The 23769-nt window shown below is 42.6% G+C and overlaps 1 protein-coding gene across 1 annotated transcript in view; it reads left to right on the forward strand.

The window, feature by feature from the left end:
- Atg2b (autophagy related 2B) overlaps positions 1–23769 on the forward strand; it is a 71866-nt gene that overhangs the window by 7771 nt on the left and 40326 nt on the right. The window contains exons 2-14 of the mRNA XM_052185136.1: positions 2227–2389; positions 5803–5955; positions 6660–6762; positions 7869–8031; positions 10656–10835; positions 12668–12764; positions 13286–13471; positions 14383–14537; positions 14627–14729; positions 16171–16432; positions 18242–18392; positions 18883–18975; positions 19091–19279. Of these exons, the coding sequence (XP_052041096.1) occupies positions 2227–2389; positions 5803–5955; positions 6660–6762; positions 7869–8031; positions 10656–10835; positions 12668–12764; positions 13286–13471; positions 14383–14537; positions 14627–14729; positions 16171–16432; positions 18242–18392; positions 18883–18975; positions 19091–19279 (1998 nt within the window). The remainder of the gene's footprint in view (positions 1–2226; positions 2390–5802; positions 5956–6659; positions 6763–7868; positions 8032–10655; positions 10836–12667; positions 12765–13285; positions 13472–14382; positions 14538–14626; positions 14730–16170; positions 16433–18241; positions 18393–18882; positions 18976–19090; positions 19280–23769) is intronic.

Consider the following 23769-nt stretch of genomic DNA (forward strand, 5'->3'; position numbering starts at 1 on the left):
AAGCTGCAGTGCCGATGGCCAGCATTGGCCAACAGAAGGACCCAACTCTCCGTGATAGGAGCCACTTGCACATTCTACAAAAGTTGAATACATTGAGCACTGGCGTTTTCCTCACCCACCAACCTCACAGACCTCTCATCAGTTGATGACCACTTCAAGGTTATTTCAACAAAACCCAGAGAGAATGCTTCAACTAGTAGGATTCAGGTGATACTCTCCAAGAATCCATCAAATCCTGAGCCAGGGATTGAAACAATATTTATTTGTGTATGTATGCAGCTTTTGCATGTCATATCATACATGTGAGGTTAGAAGACAAGTCATCTCTCTCCTTCTGCCAAAGAGATCCAACTCATCCCTGAGACTTCGTGGCAAGTGCATTAATGTGCTGAGCCATCTTGCCAGTCCATCGAAGCATAGATTTTTCTTTTATGCTATAGGAATAAAATTTCTTACTAAAAGAACAAAATAAGTTGATTATAATGGTTTCTCTTTTGATTAATAAAGGCAGGTTTGGCCCTATTTATAATCATTTAAAAATCCCTGATCCAAAATGACAATCCGTCTAATAATCCTACATTTATTTATTTATTTATTTATTTATTTATTTATTTATTTATTTAACTTCTCACTTATTCATTTGTATATGTGTATGAGGGTGTGTATATGTACTGTGTGTGTGTGTGTGTGTGTGTGTGTGTACATGAGTGTGCTGTGGCATGCATACAGAAGTCAGAGTACAGTTTGTGGTAGTGAGCGTTCTTCTTGTCCCAGGGACCAAACTCAGATATCAGGCTTTACCTCCTGGCCCTTTTAGTTCCTTTTTGTCAGCCTAATAGGAGGGAAGGAGAAGGCTGAGTCTGAGTGAGAATGTTTGGTTGTCCTGAGCTTCCAGGGTGCTATCTGCAGGCAGAGATTGCAGGAGCTGTGGCCTTTGAGGATGGGCATAGATAGCTATTGGGAGCTGACTGTGTGAGTGCTGACTAAAGAACACAGGCTGCCCAGAATGTCTAGTGTGAAGGGTAGAGATTCAAAGGCGGCATGTCACAGAAGCCACAGGAAATTAGAATGTGAAAAAGTAGGGCAATCCTGGGGGCTAGATGAGATGAGAGTTCAAGAAAGCTGAGGCCTGGGAAGATGGCTCGGTAGGGAAAGCGCTCACCCTGAGAGCCTCAGGGCCTGAGGTTGGGCACTGAGCACCTTGTAGGAAGCTGGGTACTGTGATGTCCCTGTAGAGCTGAAGACAAGTGGGTCCATAGAGCTGCCAGGCCAGATAGTCCAGCACAATTACTGGGGCCTACAGCCAGTGAGAGACCTTGTCTCACTGAGGACAAGGGGACACCTGACACTGACCTCTGCATCACACACACACACACACACACACACACACACACACATACACATACACACATCTGTGTGTTTACCAGTGGGAACACAGCACAAGCACCCTACCCCCACCCACTAATAATAATAAATAAATGTAAACTTGTTAGTTTAAAAATTCAATAAAAAAATCATTCTTGCTGCTGGGTGTGGTGGCACAGAGTTTTAATCCCAGCACTCAGGAGTCAGACACAGGTGGAACTCTGTCTACAGAGCTAATTCCACGACTGCACAGAGAAACCCTATCTTGGAAAACAAAACAAAAAACATTGTTGTTGCTTCTAAATCCTTGGAAAGTCTTTAGGGTTCAGACAGACCTGAGGAAAGCTCTTTGTGTTAGTCAGGGTTCTCTAGAGAACAGAACTGATAGAATGACTCTATATGTTTGAGGAAAGGGGGATTTACCAGAGTGGCTTACAGGCTGTGGTCTACTTAGTCCATCAATGGTTGTGTACTAATGGGAAGTCCAAAAATCTAGTGGACAAGTTCAGTCCATGACGCTGGATAGCTCATCTGTTCTTAAGAACACAAAGAAATCATTGAGCACAGAAAATGTTTCTCCTGCATGTGTACATGTGTACCCAGGCACCCACATGCCTGATCTCTGGAGGTGAGAAGAGGATTACAGATGGTTGCGAGCTGTCACGTAAGTGCTAGGAATCAAGCCCCAGGTCCTCTGGGACAGCAGCCAGTGCTTTTAGCCACTGAGCCTTTTCTCCAGCCCAGCCTTGTCTTACATTTTCAGTGCACAGCACCACTGTGAGCATCTTCACATCACTGAAAAAGTTGACATTCCATGTTTCTATTTGATTTCAAAATGAACTTGTTTTCTTTTCTCTCTAGTGTCTCAATGAAATCCTGGAGTCAGCAGACGCACCGCTAGAAGTCACCGAAGGATTTATTCAGTCCATTTCCCTGTCAGTCCCATGGGGCTCCTTGCTTCAGGACAACTGTGCACTGGAAGTGAGAGGACTGGAGATGGTCTTCCGGCCTCGACCTCGAGTAGGTAGGTGCTTCCGGGTGCCCGTCAACACAGCTGTAAGCAAGTGAGCACTGGGGTGGTGATGTTGAACTGGGTCTGTGTGACTTTTCAGTTGATGGGATATGAGGATTTAGCACTGGAGGATGTCTGTGAGTATACTGATAAAACGGTTTCCCTCCTTAGTCACGCTCCAGAGCACTAAGGGATAGAGAATACGTGGTTATTTATTTCTAGTTATCTGAAGTGACTTCTCTTTTACAGATTCAAAACACCGTGTTCCCAAATAAGAAAGAGTATTCAAAAACTCACGGAGAAATGTTGGAAGGGCATAGGATTAGATTTTTTTTTTTAAGTCAAAATTGAAATTTTTGTTATTTTAATTATATGTATGTACGGAGAGGCTTGGGTATGTGTGCACATGACCTCTGGAGGTTAGAAACCTCAGATCCCTGGAAATAGAGTTACAAGCAGTTGTGAGCTGCCTGATGTAGGTGCTGGGAACAGAACTCAGGTCCTTTGTAAGAGTAGTATAGGCTCTTAACGCTCCAGCCTGCAGGACTGGATTTGAAGGGACTTGATTGGTAAAATCTGAAACAACTGTGGTGTTAAAGAATAATGATTGCTGGTAATCATAGCACTAAATTTGTGACGCACCACAGCCATGTGGATAATAGTTATGTGAGATGGGCTTGGATAAGGTGATGTGCTCTCAACCAACTGTAGAAGGGAACACAGAGAAATGGGTAGAAATGGTAACTCTAGATAAATGCTGTGTATATGTGCACAAGTTATAATTCAAAGTATTTCCTGAAGAACAAAAATTAAATGATGCTTCATAGAACTAGAGTGATCTAGCTTGTTTTGAGGCAGTCTCACAGTGCAGTTCAAGCTGAACTTGAACTTACTCTATAGCTCAGGCTGGCCTTGAAACCATGTTGGAATTGTAGCAGTTTTCCACCACATCTGGAAAAATCTGCTCTTTAATTGTATGTGTGTGTGTTTTGTGTGTGTGTGTGTGTGTGTTTTCATGCATGCATGCATGCATGCATGCATGAACGTTGAAGCCAGAGAACATTCTCTGGTATTGTTCCTAATAATCTGTTTACCTTATGTTTTTGACCCAGGGTCTGATATAGTGTGGACTCAGTTAGGCTGGCCGGCCAGCCAGAGTCCTGGGCATCTGCTTGTCCCTGTTCCTTGGTGCTAAGATCACCGTAATGGACTTTTTATGACTAGATTTGGGCTTGGACTCAGGTCCTCGTGCTTTAAAAGCAAGGACTTTATGGACTGAACTGTCATCCCAGCTTCCTGATAATTTAATTTATAAACACACTGTATCTAGCCAGCTGTGATAACACAGATTGCTGATCCCTGCTCTCAAGAGGCTGAGCCAGAATGATTGCAAATTTGAAGCCAGCCTGAGTCCATAGTAAGATTCTGTCTTGGGGCTGGAGAGATGGCTCAGTGGTTAAGAGCACTGGCTGCTCTTCCAAAGGTCCTGAGTTCAATTCCCAGCAACCACATGATGGCTCACAACCATCCGTAATGGGATCCGATGCCCTCTTTTGTTATCTCTGAAGAGAGCAATGATGTATCCATAAAATAAATAAATAATTTTTTTTAGATTTATTAAAACTTGAAATTTATTATATGTAAGTACACTGTAGCTGTACTTTACAGTATTCATATACATAAAATAAATAAATCTTTAAAAAAAGATTCTATCTCAAAGCAAAAATCCCCCAAACAACAACAAAAATGATGTCATCATCATCATCATCACTATTGCTATTATTTTGAGTCAGGATCCCCTGGGAGTCCTGGAACTCAGTGTGTAACCAGGCTGGCCTTGCACTCACAGATGTCCTCCTGCCTCTGCCTGCCTAGTTCGGGGATTAAAAGCCTGTGCCACCAGTCCTGGCTCTGATTCTGTCTTTCAACCATGGTGGGCAAATACATCTCCCTTTGGAAAGTTGAGCCTTGAAGTATTTCCCCCTTTAAATTAGCCCAGTAAAAAGGCTCTTAAGTTACAGTGGAAGGCAGCAGTTGCAGTAATGTGTCAGTTTGTTATGAGCAATGTAAGGAGGTATGGATTTCCTCAGCAGGCAAGGTCTGGGAGAGTTCTCAAGGTTCATGAGTCTAGTCCCTCCAAGGACACTCTGATTTCACTTGCGTTTACACTGATTCTGTAGCTGCTGGCATCTCCTCCTGCTGGACTCATTCCTCCTGCAGATGGAAGAGATGGATAAAGTTTTCCTCAGTCTTCACAGTCTTTCTTTCTTTCTTTCCTTTCCTTTTCCTTTCCTTCCCCTTCCCCATCCCCTTCCCCTTCCCCATCCCCTTCCCCCTTTCCCTTCCCCCTTCCCCCTTCCCCGTTCCCCCTTCCCTCTTCCCCCTTCCCCCTTCCCCGTTCCCCCTTCCCTCTTCCCCCTTCCCCCTTCCCCCTTCCCCCTTCCCCCTTCCCTTCCTTCCCCTCCCCTCCCCTCCCCTTCCCTTCCCTTCTTTCTTTTTTGGTTTTTTGGATTTGTTTTTTTTCGAGACAGGGATTCTCTGTGTATCCCTGACTGTGCTGGAACTCTGTAGACCTGGCTGACCTCGAACTCCGAAATCCACCTGCCTCTGCCTCCCAAGAGGTGTGCTGGGATTACAGGCGTGCACCACCACCGCCTGGCCTTCACAGTGTTTCTTGGTGACATCTCTACTTATTCTTGCCAGCCGTTGCTTACCTCTCCTAATGCAGATAAACTGTCTGAAGTACATACTTATAGTTGATTTTCCCAGCTTTATAGTTGCTTAGCAAACCTCGGCTTGCAGGCCATGTTAGTCTGCCACCTGTTTGCCTTTGTTTTTGTTTTTTTTGTTTTTTGTTTGTTTGTTTTTGAGACTGGCTTTCTCTGTGTGGTCCTGGCTTTCCTGGAACTCACTCTGTAAACCAAGCTGGCCTTGAACTCTTCCCAAGCGCTGGGATTACAGGCATGTGCCACTACACCCAGCCTACGCCTATGTTTTCATTAGTCCGATATTGAAACATAGGCCATGCTGTTCAGGATACTGTCTGTAGCTGCCTGAGCGCTCTGAGAAAGAGCTGGGCAAGTGTGACAGAATACATGGCTCCAAAGCCAAGTAAATATCCACTGTCTGACCCTTTATGCAGGACAGTGTTGAGCTTGGTGCAGTGTATGAGTAAATATACCTACTAGGTTTTTGTTGAGTCAATAAAAATTAAAATTTGATAAAAATAAAACTTGAAATAATGTTACAGACTTTTCCCCTGTATTTTTGTTGTTATCAAGTGATACTTAATGTCCTGTGTAATTTCTACAATATTCTTACAGGTACCATCATAATGTTGATAATCTACCATAAATACAGTATTTTAAGAAATGATATTTGTAGACCTTTGAGAGGTTATTTAGGGTTATTTGTCCTTTCTGCAGCAACTGGGTCTGAGCCTATGTACTGGTCGAGCTTCATGACCAGCAGTATGCAGCTGGCCAAGGAATGTCTGAGCCAGAAACTGACGGATGAGCAAGGAGAGGCGTCCCAGCCCTTTGAGGGGCTGGAGAAGTTTGCAGAGACCATCGAAACAGGTTTGCATTATGAGCATCTTCACAGCCTGGCTTTTATGTGGTGGTTTAGGGCCTAAGACCCATTCTGTTGTAGGGATTTCTAAAAGAATTACTGTTCCCTGGGGCTGAAGAGATGGCTCAGTCAGGAACATTGGCTGCTCTTCCGGAGAACAGATTCAGTTCCCAGCACCCACATGGCAAATCATAACTGCCTGTAACTCCAGTTTTAGAGGATCCAACACCTTCATAGAAAGACACCTGGAGGAAACCACCAATGCATATGAAATAAATCAATTATTTAAAAAAAGAATCACTTTTTCACTTGAGAATCAAAGCTGTTTTAAACATTCCATTCAGTTTGATTGTAAGCTTTGGTTCCCAGGGTTCTCCTTGTTTAGTTTATTATGTCTGTGGGAGGATCAGGCTAGAGATCAGCCTTGTCCCAAGTGTTTGCTGTGATGGAGCTTGGTCATGTGCTTACGGGCCACAGTGTGCTTTCATACTACTGGCTCCGGGTACTTAAAAGGAACCAAATCTGCGCTGTTTATTTTGTCATCAGACTAGCAATTATTTCTTTCCTGAGAGTGGATGGTAAAGTTGCAGTGATCAGCACATGCTGAGAGCATTGGCGATCTAGCAGTGAAGGGGAGGGAGGGGAGGGAGGGGAGGGGGGTCTCACTTGGTGTATATGTGGTTTTCCATTGACGCTTGCTTGCTTGCTCTAGTACTAAGAAGAGTGAAAGTCACCTTTATAGATACTGTTTTGAGAATTGAACACGTGCCAGAAAATTCCAAAACTGGAGCTGCGCTTGAAATCCGAGTAGACAGGTAAGATGATTTTACGTCTGAAAACTTACAACCTCACTCTGACTCTGACATTACACTTGAAGATGCTGGAGGCTGAGGTGATGCTAAACTAATGTATTGTGTAATTTCAGAGTACAGCACTGCTCCCTGAGGTGTCCTCTGATCCCATATGGAAACTGTAAGCCCCCAGCTAGGGTGTAGTTATATCCAGGGCTATGTTAACTTCTTAGTTAACTTGAGTGCTGCCATGTTGAAGCTCTTTTACAGAGTCTGTGCTTTCCACATGTGTACAGTAGTTAGGTGCATCTTGGTGCGGTGAAAGACTTACTGTTGTGGTGCTTGGCTTGGGTACTGCTTTAGTAAAAATGGATGATGGTGTTGTTTCTTTTGAGAATTTTGTGAGGATTGTTTTAAGGTTAAATATCCGGTGATGATTTACTTACATCAAACACGTTGCCTCTTACGGGAGCTCTGACAGTGTTGATTTGAAGTAGTAACTGTTCAACTGTGGCCATGTTATATGGCCTTCTCACAGAAAGGTACATTGAGGGCTACTGGAGACATGGCTCAATGTCTGAGAGTACTTCCAGTTCTTCCAGAGAACCTGAGTTCAGATCCCAGCACTCATGTCGACCAGTTCACAATGGCCTGTATCTCCAGCTCCAGAAGAGCCAGTATTCTCTTCTGTCCTTGGGGGCACCTGCACATATATATGTAACATATACTCACACAGATACATACCTATACACTTAAATAAAAACAATGCATATTGAAGATCAAAGATACTTGAAGATATCCAGCTGCTTCCCTGTGCCTCCAAGTGCTGGGATTAAAGGACTGTGTCGCCACACCTGATGAAATACATTTCTTTTGAGATGATTTTTTTGTCGGTCAGGCAGCTCTTGAACTCCTGCTCATGCTGCCTCAATCTCCCTGGTGCTGGGCTGCAAGCATTATTATTATAGGCATAGTCTTAGGGACACTAGCAAGCATTATTATTATAGGCATAGTCTTAGGGGACTAGCCGTGACATTTCCCTTTAACTTAGAAGCGGCCCCTTCTTCGAACAATTGTTGCAAGTAGGTCCCCGGGAGTCTGTACAAGTGCCCTTTTGTTGTACCTTTCAGAACTGTGTACTGTGACGAAACTGCCGACGAGTCCTCAGGAGTCAATGTGCATCAGCCCACAGCTTTTGCTCATAAATTGTTGCAGCTCTCTGGAGTGTCTCTGTTCTGGGAGGAATTTTCTGCTTCAGCAAAATCTTCCCCAGTGTGTTCAACAGCACCAGTGGTAAGAAGAATGAAGCATAATCCCCAGACAGGTGGGGGCGTGGCTTGGTTGTAGAGGGCTGACCCCACATGCATGCTGTCCTAGGTCCCATCACTGGCCCTTGGGAGGCAGAGTCAGGGGATTTGAGATTCCAGGGCATCCTCAGTCAGTGAGCTCAGGGCCACCCTTAACTAACTAACTAACTATATATATATATGACCCTGTCTCAAAAAAAAACAAAACCCAACCCAACAAAACAACTCAAAACATAGTCATGAGTTTTAGAAGTTTAAAATAAAGGCTGTCATCCAGATGTGGATGTCATAGAAATTTTTAATAATCCTGGCCCAGGGTCTCTACCCTGCCTTTGGTTATTGAGTTCCCAGATAAAACACACACTCACACACAGTCTTTATATTTACAGTATGCCTTAATCAGCACAGTAGCTGCGCAGCTGCTTACCCTCCATGCTGTAGGAATTAACTTTCCTGTCAGTAACCCTGAGTTATGACTTTCTCTCTTCCATCCGAGCTGCTCCTAACCTCAGTTGGGCAGCCCTCAGGGCCATGCTTTTATGGCTCAGCTAAGCCATGGTGGCTTCTCCTTCCTCCTCCACTTACATCTTCCTCCTGGTCCTCTCAAGGCTTCCCTCAACCCCACCTATGTCTCTTCTGCCCAGCTATTGGCTGTTGTCATCTTTATTTACTAATCGTAGTTAACTGGGGCAGGGTCACTTAGTCTCTCACTTTTGGGGTAACCAGTCCTGGGGGCCCCAAATTAGCATTAGAATACAGCACCATTAGGCCGACCCACTACAGTAGGAATGCATACTGTAATACAGGCATTTGAGAGGTTGAGACAGGAAGCTTTCCAGCTTGAGGGCAGTCTGGGCTACTAATGAGTCTCTGTTTAGGAAAAAAGAAGCTGGGAACTGTTAAATTTTCCTGAAAACAACATCCACTAATGAGTTCAGCAAATCTGGTTAACACAAGTATTCAGCTAATATATCCGAGACCAGCCTTGAACCCCTAAAGCTCTGCCTGCCCTGCGAGCCTGCTGCTTATTAGTGGAGAAACGCTTCATGTATATCTGTAGGTAGAATGAGATGTTGACATTTAAGGGAGCTAATTCTACTTGTCTTGATGGGTTTTGGAGTGAGTGTGGAAACAAGGCTCTGGGCAGGCCTGTGAGGAGCCTCTGTACATGATAGATGGGTGGGCTTCCTGAAATGTGGGTAATGTCATTCAATGGGCTGCGCTCAGGCCACAGAAAAGAGAAAGGGAGCTGAGTCCAGTGCTCATGGTTGTCTGCTCTCTGACTTTGGAGCAGTGGGAGCAGCTGGCCTCCTGCCCCCTCGCCTCCCCAGCACAGTGCAGGGGATGCCTGAACCTGGGACCTGGAGGAAGCCCTCCCTCCCTTCCTTCCTTAAGTTGCTTCTTGTAATGCCACTCAGCTAGACACTTCATGCAGTGTCTCAGCCTTTCACTGTAAGAAGCACCATTCCCTTCCATGACACACGCCTAGCCTAGTGAGCATTACCACAGCCGTACCTTAAGTGTTTCCCCTTACTAAGAGGTCTTAATTTTTTGCTAAGCACAGCATTCTCTTATAAGTTACTTTTATAAGTAATTCTATAATTTGCCTTTTGTTTCACAAGTCAGGTCTTTGGGGCGGGGCTTGTGTGTGTGTGTGTGTGTGTGTGTGTGTGTGTGTGTGTGTGTGTGAGAGAGAGAGAGAGAGAGAGAGAGAGAGAGAGAAAGAGTATTGAGACACAGTCTCTCACTTTGTCACTATGCGGCTCAGGTTGGTTTCAGACCAGTGATTTCCAGTCTCAGTCTCCTGAATGCTGGGATCACAGGTGTTATTTCCACATTGGTTTGGTTTTCTTATTTCCATTGTGTATTATTTGAACAAATAATTGTACACACACACACACACACACACACACACACACACACACGAACTTGTGTGTACTGTATTTAGGGACATGTGTGTGGAGATCTGAGGAGTCAGTTCCCCCATGGTTATGTGCACTGTAGGACTTCACGCACCAGGATGGGCAAGTGCTTTTCCCACTGGGCCATCTTGCTGGCTATGTTCTGTTTTCATGAAGTCTTTCCATGATTTGTTTTTATTTCTGGATGCTATGCTAACACAGTACTGCTTCATTTTAGCTACAAGGCAAGCTATGCCCAATGTAATGATGCAGTTCTGTCAAATACTTCGTTCTCTTTTGGTTTTGTTTTTGGGATTTCAAGACATTTCTTTATGTAGCCTTGGCTGTCCTGGAACTCTGCTCTGTAGACCAACTCTTCAACTCATAGAGACCACCTGCCTCTGCTTGGATTAAAGGCGTGTGCCACCACCACTGGGCTAAATACCTTATTCTCAAGATGATATTTATGCCTCACACCCTGACTTATTTATCCTAAAACATTTTATAGATATATTCTTTTTGTTTGTTTGTTTTTGTTTTTGAGACAGGATTTCTCCGTGTAGCCCTGGCTATCCTGGAACTCTGTAGACCAGGCTGGCCTTGAACTCAGAAATCTGCTTCCCAAGTGCTGGGATTAAAGGTGTGCACCACCACTGCCTGGTGCTAAAACATTTTAAATAGTTACTTTACTTTAATTGCCTTATTATAGGAAACTGAGCCAAAGCTATCACCTAGCTGGAACCCCAAAATTGTTTATGAGCCACACCCACAACTAACTAGAACGTTACCAGAGATTGCGCCCTCGGATCCAGTGCAGATTGGAAGGCTGCTGGGCAGGCTGGAGTTGAGTCTCACTTTAAAACAGAATGAAGTGCTTCCAGGAGCCAAGGTCAGTATTGTTTTTGTTTCTTCTACCAAACTTGTGGTATTTAGTCTATAGGATGTATGGTGGTTAGTGGCCGTGGGCTGTCCTGTGAGCAAGCGAGCGTCTGTCTTCGCTGAGAAGTCCTTTATCAGGTCTTTCCCTTGCTAGCTTCTAAGGAGGTTGTTAATGAAGCAGGTGTTTAGGTAACTGTAAATGCCGCAGGGACTGCCCTGCTGTGGCAACATCCTTAGGAACCCAGTTCATGTGTGCCTTTGGGAGCGCTGTGCCATTTCTCGAAGAAGCTTTCATGACTCTCTTTTGGCTAGATACAGTTCTTTATGTTGTCATCTTGGATTTCTATGCAGATGTAAAGTTTTGTACATTGTCTTTAGATTTGTGTAGCTGTTGTCAGTGTTGCTTTTAGAGTTCTGCATATTAAGGGACAGAAGAACTCATACCACTTTTGTGTGGTGACATTGTGTTCCAGCCAGTCTTGAGTATTTGGAGACATGATTATTCTTGTCTATACATTAATGTTTTTACATAGTTGCTTGAATATCTATGTATATTTTGTTTAATGTGAATAAATGAATATTATATAGAAACATTAAGTTCTGGAGATCAGCACAGGGCAGCACAGAGCTTGGAAGTAGTAGCTCAGAATGGTCGTCGCAGGTCAGTGTGCCAGACTAGAACTGTGTAGTCTGTTTCAGTGTTCCTTAAACCTGACTCTCTGAGCTGTGTGCTCAGATGTCATTCAAGAGTGCATGCTCTGATATCTGAGAGAGTTGCCTCTGGGGTCTGTGGCATCTTACACATTTAGTTTGAGTGGATGTTTGGGGAAAGTATTGGTAGAAAAGCAGGGGACTGTCTTGTTTGAATTTAGAAAAATTTGTTGCCACATTACAGAATTGAAAAATACTGTAAATTGAAAGTATTATTTTCAGTGTTCTATATTTTCAAAATAAAGCAGTAAATACTTTGTTCTTTGAATTCCAAATTCAGAATGTACCAATAATGAAATATTTCTATGACAGGTAGAAATGAAACACCTGAATTTCCATTCTAATACAACCCAGAGTGTGATTTTGTCCAAGAAACAAAGTTGTCCAGTAACACATTTTCCCACTCTGCCCTGCCTTCCTTAAGGATGTGGGCTGGGTGTCTGAGGAGTGTCACAGACAACCATGCTGTGGAAGAAGCAGGGCCTTTGCATTGTGTCTGCTTAGGTTCAGATCTGCCCGAGAAGCTGTGCGGCCTCTGCTCTGTGGCTCTGTTTCCTTGTATGTAATACAGAAACAGTAATAACTAGAGAGTGGGGCTGTGTGATGGCTCGATGCTCACCAGACACAGTGAGATGGACGTGAGGGAAAGTGTGTTCAGGGAATGAGGAGGGAAGGGCACATTAGCATTGCTTCCTTTCTGTCTGGATTTCAGCTGTGCCTTCCAGCCTGCGTGCAGAAGGCAGGCTGCAGCTTGATAGGCATCCTCGAGGCATGCTGTGAAGTCTCCACGTGGCTGAGCTGGGCTTACAGACTCTGACTAAATTGGTTCTGAGGATTTGGTTGTTCTGAAGGGTGCTGAATGCTGTATTCTTGCTGTGCTCTCTGGTCTCCAGAAGATGAGATAGACAGTATGATGCTGGACTTGCTGGCATGGAATTTCGCAGGATTTTTCCCTCCTGCAGCAAGAGTTGCAGGTCCTTATGCCCTTTTATTGAGATAGTGTGAATTAATAGTGCTAGGTGAAGCCGCCCAAGACCAAAGGCGATACTTACCTCAGTGCCTTAGCTTCTCCCCAGGTCCTGATGATGAGCTTGTGATGTATTTATTCTCAACTGTTCTTGTGTTTTTAAGTTGGATGTTGATGGACAGATAGACTCCTTTCATCTCTTCCTGTCGCCAAGGCAGGTACACCTCCTTCTGGATATGTTAGCAGCTATTGCTGGACCAGGCAAGTATGGCTCTGCTGTAATTACATCCTGTAACTCTTGAAACTCTTAAGGGAAAATGTAGAACATAGGTGAACATGTATTATTTTGGGGTATGTGACATTAAAGGTATATTATAAGTAGATATCCTGATTATTGGATTAGATCTTTTATATTGTATTATGGTTTGAATTTGCATTTAGATTATCTGTGTTACATTCATTTTAAGAGTTGTTTTGACATGTATCTTTGGTTGGTACATCTTATTTGATATTTCATATATCTCATATAACTGACAAAAAATGTAATTTTGTACACAGTGGGTCTCACACACATTATTTTTAGACACTCATATTTCCTAGAGGTAAGAGTTTAGGTTCTTGACTACTAGCTGAGAATGTCACTTAGCTCTCTGGTCGATTGAACAGTGGGTTTTGCTGGTGTGGTCACGTTGCCATTGGTATTGGATAAGTGGGGTTTGAGAAAGAAGTGCTTAAGTAACTAACTACAAATTTAATTTTGCTCTCCTTTTATATACTTGTAGAAAATTCTAGCAAAATAGGGCTAGCTAATAAAGACAGGAAAAATCGACCCATGCAGCAGGAAGATGAGTACCGAATTCAGATGGAGTTAAATCGGTATTATCTGAGGAAAGATTCCCTCTCTATGGGTGTGTCTTCAGAGAAGAGCTTCTATGAGACGGACACAGCTCGTACACCTTCTAGCCGTGGTAAGTCACTTAGGCAGGCAGTCTACACTAGACCTGCATTCCCCTGCGGAATTAGATTTGATTTGGCTTCTGTGAAAGATCACTTGCAATGGAGAACAGAAGGCCTGCAGGTTGGCCCACCTGTACTTATAGCAGTCGGCGCCATGCTGCCGATTTCAAGGGGATAGGTGGTCTTGAAAGCAATGGTATTCTCCCTAAAGGAGTCAGTGAGTAAATGTATATGGAGACATAAATAGTTTGGGGACACCTGCCATCTCAGTGTGCACTCACCTGGGTGTGTGCAGTGGACTCCCTTAAGTAGGAACTGTTCCTGACCTTCCATCGTGTTGTCTAACTGTCACCCAGCTTTACGTTACAGGGATGTCAGGCTATATGAGCACTGTGTAAATAGTAAGAAGCTGTTGAAATGTAAAATGTTGAACCAAATAAAAAATTAAAGCCTACTCAAAGAATTTGTAGATAAAATGAGCTTGATTTGTGTGACGGTCAGTCACTAGAGAGAAGGCACTGAACTGCCAGTGGAGTTCTAAATGTCTCTGGTCCCTTATTCTCATCTGGAAAGTAGCTATATCCATGAGAATCCAGACTGCAGAACAGGGCCCCATGTGTGCTGATGCCATTTGAAAATCTGAATTTTAACTTTTCAATTACTATATGACAATTAAAAATTTGTTGTATTGCTGCATGTTATATAAACCCAGAAAATACTCAGGGGAAGGCTGGATCTTTTGCTTATGTGCAGTTGCATGTTTACTGCACTGCTAAGGGCCGTGCTCAGGCACGCTCCTCCTGCAGCAGAGCCATACAACTGTGTCAGATAATCAGAAGGAGGTTCTGTAAGTGTGACTAAACTATTGGAAAGAGCACATTGTGGAAATGTATCATCAATAACAAAGTATAATTCTCTCCAGAAGAAGAAGTTTTCTTCTCCATGGCCGACATGGACATGTCTCACAGTCTGTCCTCTCTTCCACCCCTTGGGGACCCACCACACATGGACCTGGAGCTATCGCTGACTAGTACATACACCAACACACCTGCAGGGTCTCCACTCAGTGCCACTGTGGTAAAGTATTACTTCGTTTCTTCTGATCGTAAGAAGCTGCTTCTAAGACCCTGGGCTTTACTCATGTATTTAAAACTAATCTTTTGTAGCTTCAGCCAACGTGGGGAGAGTTTGCCGACCACAGAGAACAGCCAGTAAGAGGGCCAGCATTCCAGTCTGACGTGGTCCACCCAACATCTTTGCAGAAAGCCGGTTAGTTTCCACTGGAGGCTTTCAAGACGTAAAGGAGAAGAGTATCTCTAAAACAATGTATTTTGCCATTTTTATCTCCCTCCTTTCAGAATAAACATCTGATCTGTCTGTCTGTCTGTTTTCTGTCTGTCTACCTACCTGTATGTATTTATCTATGTGGCTGTCTCTATCATCCATCTATTTATCATACTTTCTTTCCCTGTGCCCCTGGGGATTGTGCCCAGGGCCTGGCTCACAGCAAGCCTGCACTCTGCACTGCCATTCTCTGTGTGTGCGTCTTTCATAATGTTTCTTTCAGCTGAGGAGAATCATAAACTTTAGGAAGGAAAGAATAATTGGATAGTCCATTGAAAAATATTTAAAAATAGTTACTTATTCATTATGTTCCTTTTTTGTTTTTGAGATAGGGTCTCATGTAGCTCAGGCTGACTAGCTTTGGTCTCAGTTGAATGAACTCTGGACCTTTCTGCCTCTAGCTCCTGAGTTCTAGGTTACCACTGTGCCTGATACTCATATTTTTTTTAATATATTTAAATACATAGATATTATGAGGAAATATACCATAGGTTTTACATCATTGCAATTTAAAACTTTTAGTCAACTATTTGATTTGTGTTGTGTGTATATGTGTGCACATGTGTGTGTATGTATGCCTGTGTGCTTACATGATGTGTGTGTTCATGTGTGCCTATATGTGTATGGTGTATTTATTTGTGTGTGTGTGAGTCCAGTATGTATGCATGTGCATACACACGTGTTTATATGTGTAAGCACATTTTGCACATGTGTGTTTACATACATGTTTATGTATATTTTTGTATGTAAATGTGTGAGTGTGCTTATGTGCACGTGTGCCTGTGTATTTGTGTGCCTGTGTATGTTTATACCATATGTGTGTATCTTGTGTTTGTGTGTTTTCATGTGTATTCAATGAAATGCATGTGTCTGTCGCATTGGATATAGAAATGTGACAGTGCCCAGCCAGTGCTCCATCATTTTACACTAGCTCCCTGAGTTGTTTTTCATTGATTTTTAAGAACGTTTCAATTTGGATTCTGCATTTCCCTTCCGAGAATTGGGGCTTGAACTTAGTACTTTGAGCATGCCGGGCTTAACCACTGTTCTGCACTCTTGAACCTTATTCTTCAAAATTTAACTCAAATAATTTGACTGAACTAAGCTTAACGGAGAATTTGGTGTGCAGATTTTGGTTAATTTTGATTTTTTTTCTCACACAGTTTTATAGTACAAAAGATGTGTCCACACATTTCTCCTCACTGAGAGGGACTCTCGTACTTTAGGTACAAGAATCCTGCATGCCAGGTGCAGCAGGGTAGCAGTCTATTTAAGATGTCTACTGTTACTCTAACTGCTCTGGGTTCCTCTCCTTAAAGTTAAGGTAACATCTTGTCATTCTGACTCATAACTTCATGTATTTCAGCTCTCCCCTCTAGGTCTGTTTCCGTGGATGAATCCAGACCTGAGTTCATCTGTAGGTTGGCTATTGGCATATTCTCCGTCTCCGTGCTGCACATCGATCCTTTGTCTCCAGCAGAAACGTCTCTGAACATCAATCCATTGACTCGCATGGCCATCGATTTCTTCTCTTGTATAGAAAAGATGGACCCAACAGTATTTTCAACAGGAGATTTTAAGTCTTTCCGAGCAGTTTTTGCCGAAGCTTGTTCACACGATCACCTTAGGTGAACTCTCATGATTACTAAAGATATTAATAAGGAGCCAAATACGCGCTTCTGTATCTGTTTACCTTTCTGCATTGGTTTTTAATGGATAACAGTCACTACAGTACGACATAGATGATCCATAGGGTCTCCTTCCCGTGGTGTAGTGTGAGAACAGTGCAGCTGCAGAGCTGAGTAGTTTGTAGCTCCCTCCCTGTTTCTGTGACCACAGTTTGCTCTCACTGATGAAATGATGGAATGGTTCTTTTTGGTACTGGCAGTGACAAAGATGATGGTGGTGGTGAGGCTGGGACTGATGAAGGAGAGCTTGGGAAAGGCCCAGCACTAGGCCGTGAGGTGGGCAGTTACCAAGTCTGGGCTGAGTGTGCATGCTTTGTTTTCTGCTGAGTCTTAGTTAGAGCCATGAGCCTTCCTGAGTTGAGACTTAATAGATGAACTAATTGAACCAGAAAATATAGGGTTAGCATACAAATGCTACGTGTATGTGTGTGTGTGTAAAATGTATTTTTATGTCTGGCTATATGTGTATGGACAGTTGTGAACTGCCATGTGGGTGCTGGGGTTTGAACCTGGACTTTCTAGAATAGCCTGTGTTTAATCTTATTCGCTGAGCTATCTCTCCGCCCCAATACAGTGTATTTCAATATGTATGGGATCTATAAAATGAGTGATATTTGTATAATAGCTGGACAAATAAGATTTGTTTTTGGTGGCAGGATCTCATGAAGCAGTCTAGTCTGGCCTCGACCTTTAAGGCAACCTAAGCCAACCCTGGGCTCCAGCCCTCGTGCCCCGCCTCCTGAGGTAGTAGATAAGAGCCGCCATGCTAAGATCCGCCATGCTTGACTTTAGGTAGTGCTGGGGTTGAACCAGGGTGGAGGCTGCTGCTCTGCAGCTTAGCTGGACCTTTAGCCATAGCTTGAGGGTTTTTTAGGTAAGTTTTTTGGAGTGTCAAAATTAACATCTGAAATAGTTTTTGGTTCCCATCAAAAGATGCTTTATAGGTTAGGACCATAGTACTTCTAATAAAGTTGTAAAACCATTTTTTTCCTCAGTTTTGTTGGAGGTCAAAACAGCTTCTGGTAGAAAATATGACCAAAAACAAAACAAAACCTGTGAATCCATCAACTGCAGTTTTTAAAATTACTGCATGATATTTGTTCCTTGGTTTTGTAGATTATCTTCACTCTCAAACACTGGTCTGAAACTCATGGTCTTCCTGCCTAGTCTTTCAGACTCCTGGGATTTCAGGTGTTCACACTATGCCCAACTTGAATAATGTTTTTATTTTTTAGATTGTTTTAAGAAACCATTTCATTCATTTTACAGTTCTGATTTTTTTTAAAGAAGTTATTTTGTTTTAAGGCAGGGTCTTACCTTGTAACCTTGACTGGCCTGGGCCTTGGTAGGGACTCCCCTCCCTCAGACTTGTAGAAATCCATCTGCCTCTGCTTCCTGCGTGCTGGCATTAAAGGCATGTGTGTGCCACAGTGCCTAGCCAGATCAGAGATATTTTTTCCACTGCAGTGTAAGCTTGGAGTGTGGAAGAAAGAAGGGCACTGTTGGTCGGGTCAGGCACCCTGGGAGGTGTTCATGGTTGAGATGTTACGAAACAGGAAATGGGAAGCCCTTGTCTTTAGGAATATTAATGATCACTAACAGCTTGGACTTGTTAGAGAGTAAGTGTATATTATTATGTTCTTAATAATATATCATATAGTAATGTGTAATATTATATACTACCAACATTTGCTGCTTATGCTATATTTAGAACCATGTGGAAACCCTAAAATGCTTCTTTTGTGATAGATTTATAGGTACTGGCATCAAAGTGTCCTATGAGCAGAGACAGAGATCAGCCTCCCGGCACTTTAGCACCGACATGTCTGTTGGGCAAATGGAGTTTTTGGAGTGTCTGTTTCCAACAGATTGTCATTCTGTCCCTCCTCACTACACAGAGGTAAATGCTGGACCACCTCTGGAATGCTTTTTAGATTTGTTTTGCTTTTTAAAGGAATTCAGTAACCAATAGTACTTTTCTTTAAAACGTATCAGCGTCATAAAGTGTGGTAGTGTTGTTCTTTGAGGTTGTTGAAACAAATTTTAAACTATGTCATTTAAGGTTATTCTACAAAGTTAGTAAACATTTTAAATGAAAGGAGAGTTATCTGAGGAGCCAGACAGGTATGGGCTAGTACTTTATTTTGTTTTCAGAGTATTTTCTTAGGCATCGAGTATTTGAACCCTTGCTGCATTTTGCAGATGAGGCGCGCTGAGTTTCATAGCAGTTGGCTGCTTGGGTGGGCTGACTGTTCTGACTGCAGCAAGCCTGTCTTGCCTGCAGAACTCCTGTGGTCTGCATGGTTGATTTCAGCCTAATATCCTGGGTTTATGTGATTGACTTAGGCTTACTGTCATAGCTGAAAACCATCTCTGTTCTCGTTTTTAAGCTTCTAACGTTCCATTCCAAAGAAGGGACTGATGCCCATCTTCCCGTGTGTCTTCAGCTTCACTACAAGCACTCCGAGACCAGAGGGCCCCAGGTGAGAGATCCGTGAGGCCACCACTTTACAGTGTTGTCTGCCCTTTATTTTGTCAGCTTTTATCCTAATTTTATCATTTTTGTTAATAATTATATGTGCTTTTTTTTTTTTAAAGGGTAATCAAGCAAGACTTAGTTCAGTTCCTCAAAAGGCAGAATTACAAATTAAATTAAACCCCGTGTGTTGCGAGCTGGATATCAGTATTGTGGATAGGTTAAACTCCTTGCTTCAACCACAGAAACTCACTACCGTGGAGATGATGGCCTCGCACATGTATGCTTCATATAACAAGCATATTAGCTTGGTAAGTACACAGAAAGTTGTACCTTAAGCACAATTAATTAGTATGTACCAAGGACCAGCCTCAGCTTGAAGAGGGGTTCTGAGATGATGACAAACTACTCAAGTCAAATCATGGGTCCAAGTTGACGGCCTGCTCCAGATGGCTCCCTAGACAGCTCTCTGTAGATGGCTCTTGACTCTGTCGTCTGCAGAATCAGTCACGACAACTTTTCAGACTGTGCTCTCTCTGTGTTCTGCTCTGCTCTAGTCAGCTTTTTCTTGCTATTCTAAAAAACACTCTGGTTGAGACATCTAGCTTTCTGCTCAAGACAAGCTCTCTCTGGTTCAGACAACTCACTCTGCTAGTAAAAATTACTAAAAGCTCTCTGGATAGCTCATGGGTTTTCTGACCAAAGTCAGAAAAGCTGCAATAAAAAAATTCTTGGATTTTCCAACCAAGTCAGAAATCCTGTTAGAAAAATTCTAGAAGTAATTCTTGGGTTTTCCCATCAAAATCAAAAAGCCAGAAAAAATTCTAAAAGGGCTGTGTTTGCTCTCTAAGTAATTCTTGGTATCTTAATAGAAAAAATTCTAGAAAAGCTCAGAAACCTTTTGTTCAAGAACAAAGTTCTTGAAGAGCTTTGTTCCCTCTTCAGAGTTCAGATAGCTCAGCTCTTGATAGAGAAAAATTCTAAAAAAGGACTGCTATCTGTCTTTTGCCAGTTCATCTCTGTAGACGAAAAGGTCAGTTTTTTTTTTTTTTTTTTATTATTCGATATAATTTATTTACATTTCAAATGATTTCCCCTTTTCTAGCCCCCCCACTCCCCGAAAGTCCCGCAAGCCCCCTTCTCTTCCCCTGTCCTCCCACCCACCCCTTCCCACTTCCCCGTTCTGGTTTTGCTGAATACTGTTTCACTGAGTCTTTCCAGAACCAGGGGCCACTCCTCCTTTCTTCTTGTACCTCATTTGATGTGTGGATTATGTTTTGGGTATTCCAGTTTTCTAGGTTAATATCCACTTATTAGTGAGTGCATACCATGATTCACCTTTTGAGTCTGGGTTACCTCACTTAGTATGATATTCTCTAGCTCCATCCATTTGCCTAAGAATTTCATGAATTCATTGTTTCTAATGGCTGAATAGTACTCCATTGTGTAGATATACCACATTTTTTGCATCCACTCTTCTGTTGAGGGATACCTGGGTTCTTTCCAGCATCTGGCAATTACAAATAGGGCTGCTATGAACATAGTAGAACATGTATCCTTATTACATGGTGGGGAGTCTTCTGGGTATATGCCCAGGAGTGGTATAGCAGGATCTTCTGGAAGTAAGGTGCCCAGTTTTCGGAGGAACCGCCAGACTGATTTCCAGAGTGGTTGTACCAATTTGCAACCCCACCAGCAGTGGAGGAGTGTTCCTCTTTCTCCACACCCTCTCCAACACCTGCTGTCTCCTGAATTTTTAATCTTAGCCATTCTGACTGGTGTAAGATGAAATCTTAGGGTTGTTTTGATTTGCATTTCCCTAATGACTAATGAAGTTGAGCATTTTTTAAGATGCTTCTCCGCCATCCGAAGTTCTTCAGGTGAGAATTCTTTGTTTAACTCTGTACCCCATTTTTTAATAGGGTTGTTTGGTTTTCTGGAGTCTAACTTCTTGAGTTCTTTATATATATTGGATATTAGCCCTCTATCTGATGTAGGATTGGTGAAGATCTTTTCCCAATTTGTTGGTTGCCGATTTGTCCTCTTGATGGTGTCCTTTGCCTTACAGAAACTTTGTAATTTTATGAGGTCCCATTTGTCAATTCTTGCTCTTAGAGCATACGCTATTGGTGTTCTGTTCAGAAACTTTCTCCCTGTACCGATGTCCTCAAGGGTCTTCCCCAGTTTTTTTCTATTAGCTTCAGAGTGTCTGGCTTTATGTGGAGGTCCTTGATCCATTTGGATTTGAGCTTAGTACAAGGAGACAAGGATGGATCAATTCGCATTCTTCTGCATGCTGACCTCCAGTTGAACCAGCACCATTTGTTGAAAAGGCTATCTTTTTTCCATTGGATGTTTTCAGCCTCTTTGTCGAGGATCAAGTGGCCATAGGTGTGTGGGTTCATTTCTGGATCTTCAATCCTGTTCCATTGATCCTCCTGTCTGTCACTGTACCAATACCATGCAGTTTTTAACACTATTGCTCTGTAGTATTGCTTGAGGTCAGGGATACTGATTCCCCCAGATTTCCTTTTGTTGCTGAGAATAGTTTTAGCTATCCTGGGTTTTTTGTTGTTCCAGATGAATTTGATAATTGCTCTTTCTAGCTCTGTGAAGAATTGAGTTGGGATTTTGATGGGTATTGCATTGAATCTGTATAGTGCTTTAGGCAAAATGGCCATTTTAACTATATTGATTCTGCCGATCCATGAGCATGGGAGGTTTTCCCATTTTTTGAGGTCTTCTTCCATTTCCTTCTTCAGAGTCTTGAAGTTCTTGTCATACAGATCTTTCACATGTTTGGTAAGAGTCACCCCAAGATACTTTATACTGTTTGTGGCTATTGTGAAGGGGGTCATTTCCCTAATTTCTTTCTCAGCCTGCTTATCCTTTGAGTATAGGAAGGCCACTGATTTGCTTGAGTTGACTTTATAACCTGCCACTTTGCTGAAGTTGTTTATCAGCTGTAGGAGCTCTCTAGTGGAGTTCTTTGGGTCACTTAGGTAGAACGATCATCCACCATGATCAAGTAGGCTTTATCCCAGGAATGCAGGGTTGGTTCAATATACGGAAATCCATCAATACAATCCACTACATAAACAAACTCAAAGAACAAAACCACATGGTCATTTCATTGGATGCTGAAAAAGCATTTGACAAAATTCAGCATCCCTTCATGCTTAAAGTCTTGGAGAGAACAGGAATTCAAGGCCCATACCTAAACATAGTAAAAGCAATATACAGCAAACCGGTAGCCAGCATCAAACTAAATGGAGAGAAACTTGAAGCAATCCCACTGAAATCAGGGACCAGACAAGGCTGCCCCCTTTCTCCTTATCTTTTCAATATTGTACTAGAGGTACTAGCTCGGGCAATTCGACAACATAAGGAGGTCAAAGGGATACAAATTGGAAAGGAAGAAGTCAAACTATCATTATTTGCAGACGACATGATCGTCTACCTAAGTGAACCAAAAGGTCAGTTTTTAATTTACATATCAGTTCAGTTATTTATTCCAGGTTCCCTCTTGACCATTGCACAAATCAACAATCCATGACTTTAGCTTTGTGCTCTTGCCCCGTGATCACCACTCCCTAAATCTTTTTATTTCCTTCAGAAATAATCTTTCTGACAAGCTGGCTCATAGTGCAGCTGCCTCTGTTCCTGTAGGTCTTTCATGCCCCTTATACAGCTTATAATGCATACTTATATTTTTGCATAGTTAAGAAATTCTGTATTTTCAAACTCATGATGTTTTTAGAGTTCTTTTTTATAGCCTTAAAGGCTGTCCTGTCGGCCCCAGTATTTACCATTTTGCTGAGACATTAACCACACCTTTGCCTCCTGGACTCATGCTGCGTCTGATTAGCATGGAGTCATTAATGTAAACTGGGAGGACATTCCTCGGAGGAACATGAAAATGTGTACATTATTATATAAGTAAGCCTTAAACCCACAGCAGTCATCTTCATGGTGGCCCAGGCCAGCTGGCCCTATTAACAGTACAGGAACTATGTCATTCTGTCCCTACAAAGCATGCTGGACTCAGCAAATATGCTTATTGGGGAAATTTATGAGAAAAGTCCTAATATATTAAATAGACTGTACTAGAGCAATATTATTGATAATAGTAAAAATCAGATATTTAAAATTATTTTTGTCTAAACATTGGTTTTTTTTGTTTGTTTTTTTAGTTTTTTTGGGTTTTTTTGAGACAGGTCTTTACATAGCCCTAGCTGACCAGGAACTCACTATGTAGACCAGGCTGGCTTCAAATTCACAGAGATCCTCCTTCCTCTGCTCCTGACTACTAGCATCAAAGGCACGCACCTCCTTACCTGGCTTAGAAATTATTTTTACATTTCTCACACAGTTCTGACCTACAACTTTATATGTAGTCAAGGATGATTTTGAACCTTTTTCTTGGGGATTATTCAAGACCATGTTTCTCTGTATATCCCTGACTGTCCTGGAACTTACTCAGTATGCCAAGCTGGCCCTCAGGAAGGGTTAAGTGAGAAGGAGAATGTCTTCTGAGATAGGATCCTATTATTGGCCCAAGTTAGCCAGGGATGTGCATTCTTCCTGCATCAGCCTTTCCAGTAGGAGAATTCTAGGCATTCCAGGAATTCCCTTAGATTGTTAGACAGAATCTAGACAGAAAAGTCAATACACAGAATGGTCAGACAGGGAGCTGACAGCGTGCAGCACAGTGGGGTCAGAGTTCTCTTTTTGGATTTTGAAAAATACTGTAGCACACTCAGGGAGTTTTATTTTCATTTCATAAACATGATGGAGGTGG

This window comes from Apodemus sylvaticus, chromosome 6 (genome assembly GCF_947179515.1).
Source record: "Apodemus sylvaticus chromosome 6, mApoSyl1.1, whole genome shotgun sequence".
Taxonomy (NCBI): domain Eukaryota; kingdom Metazoa; phylum Chordata; class Mammalia; order Rodentia; family Muridae; genus Apodemus; species Apodemus sylvaticus.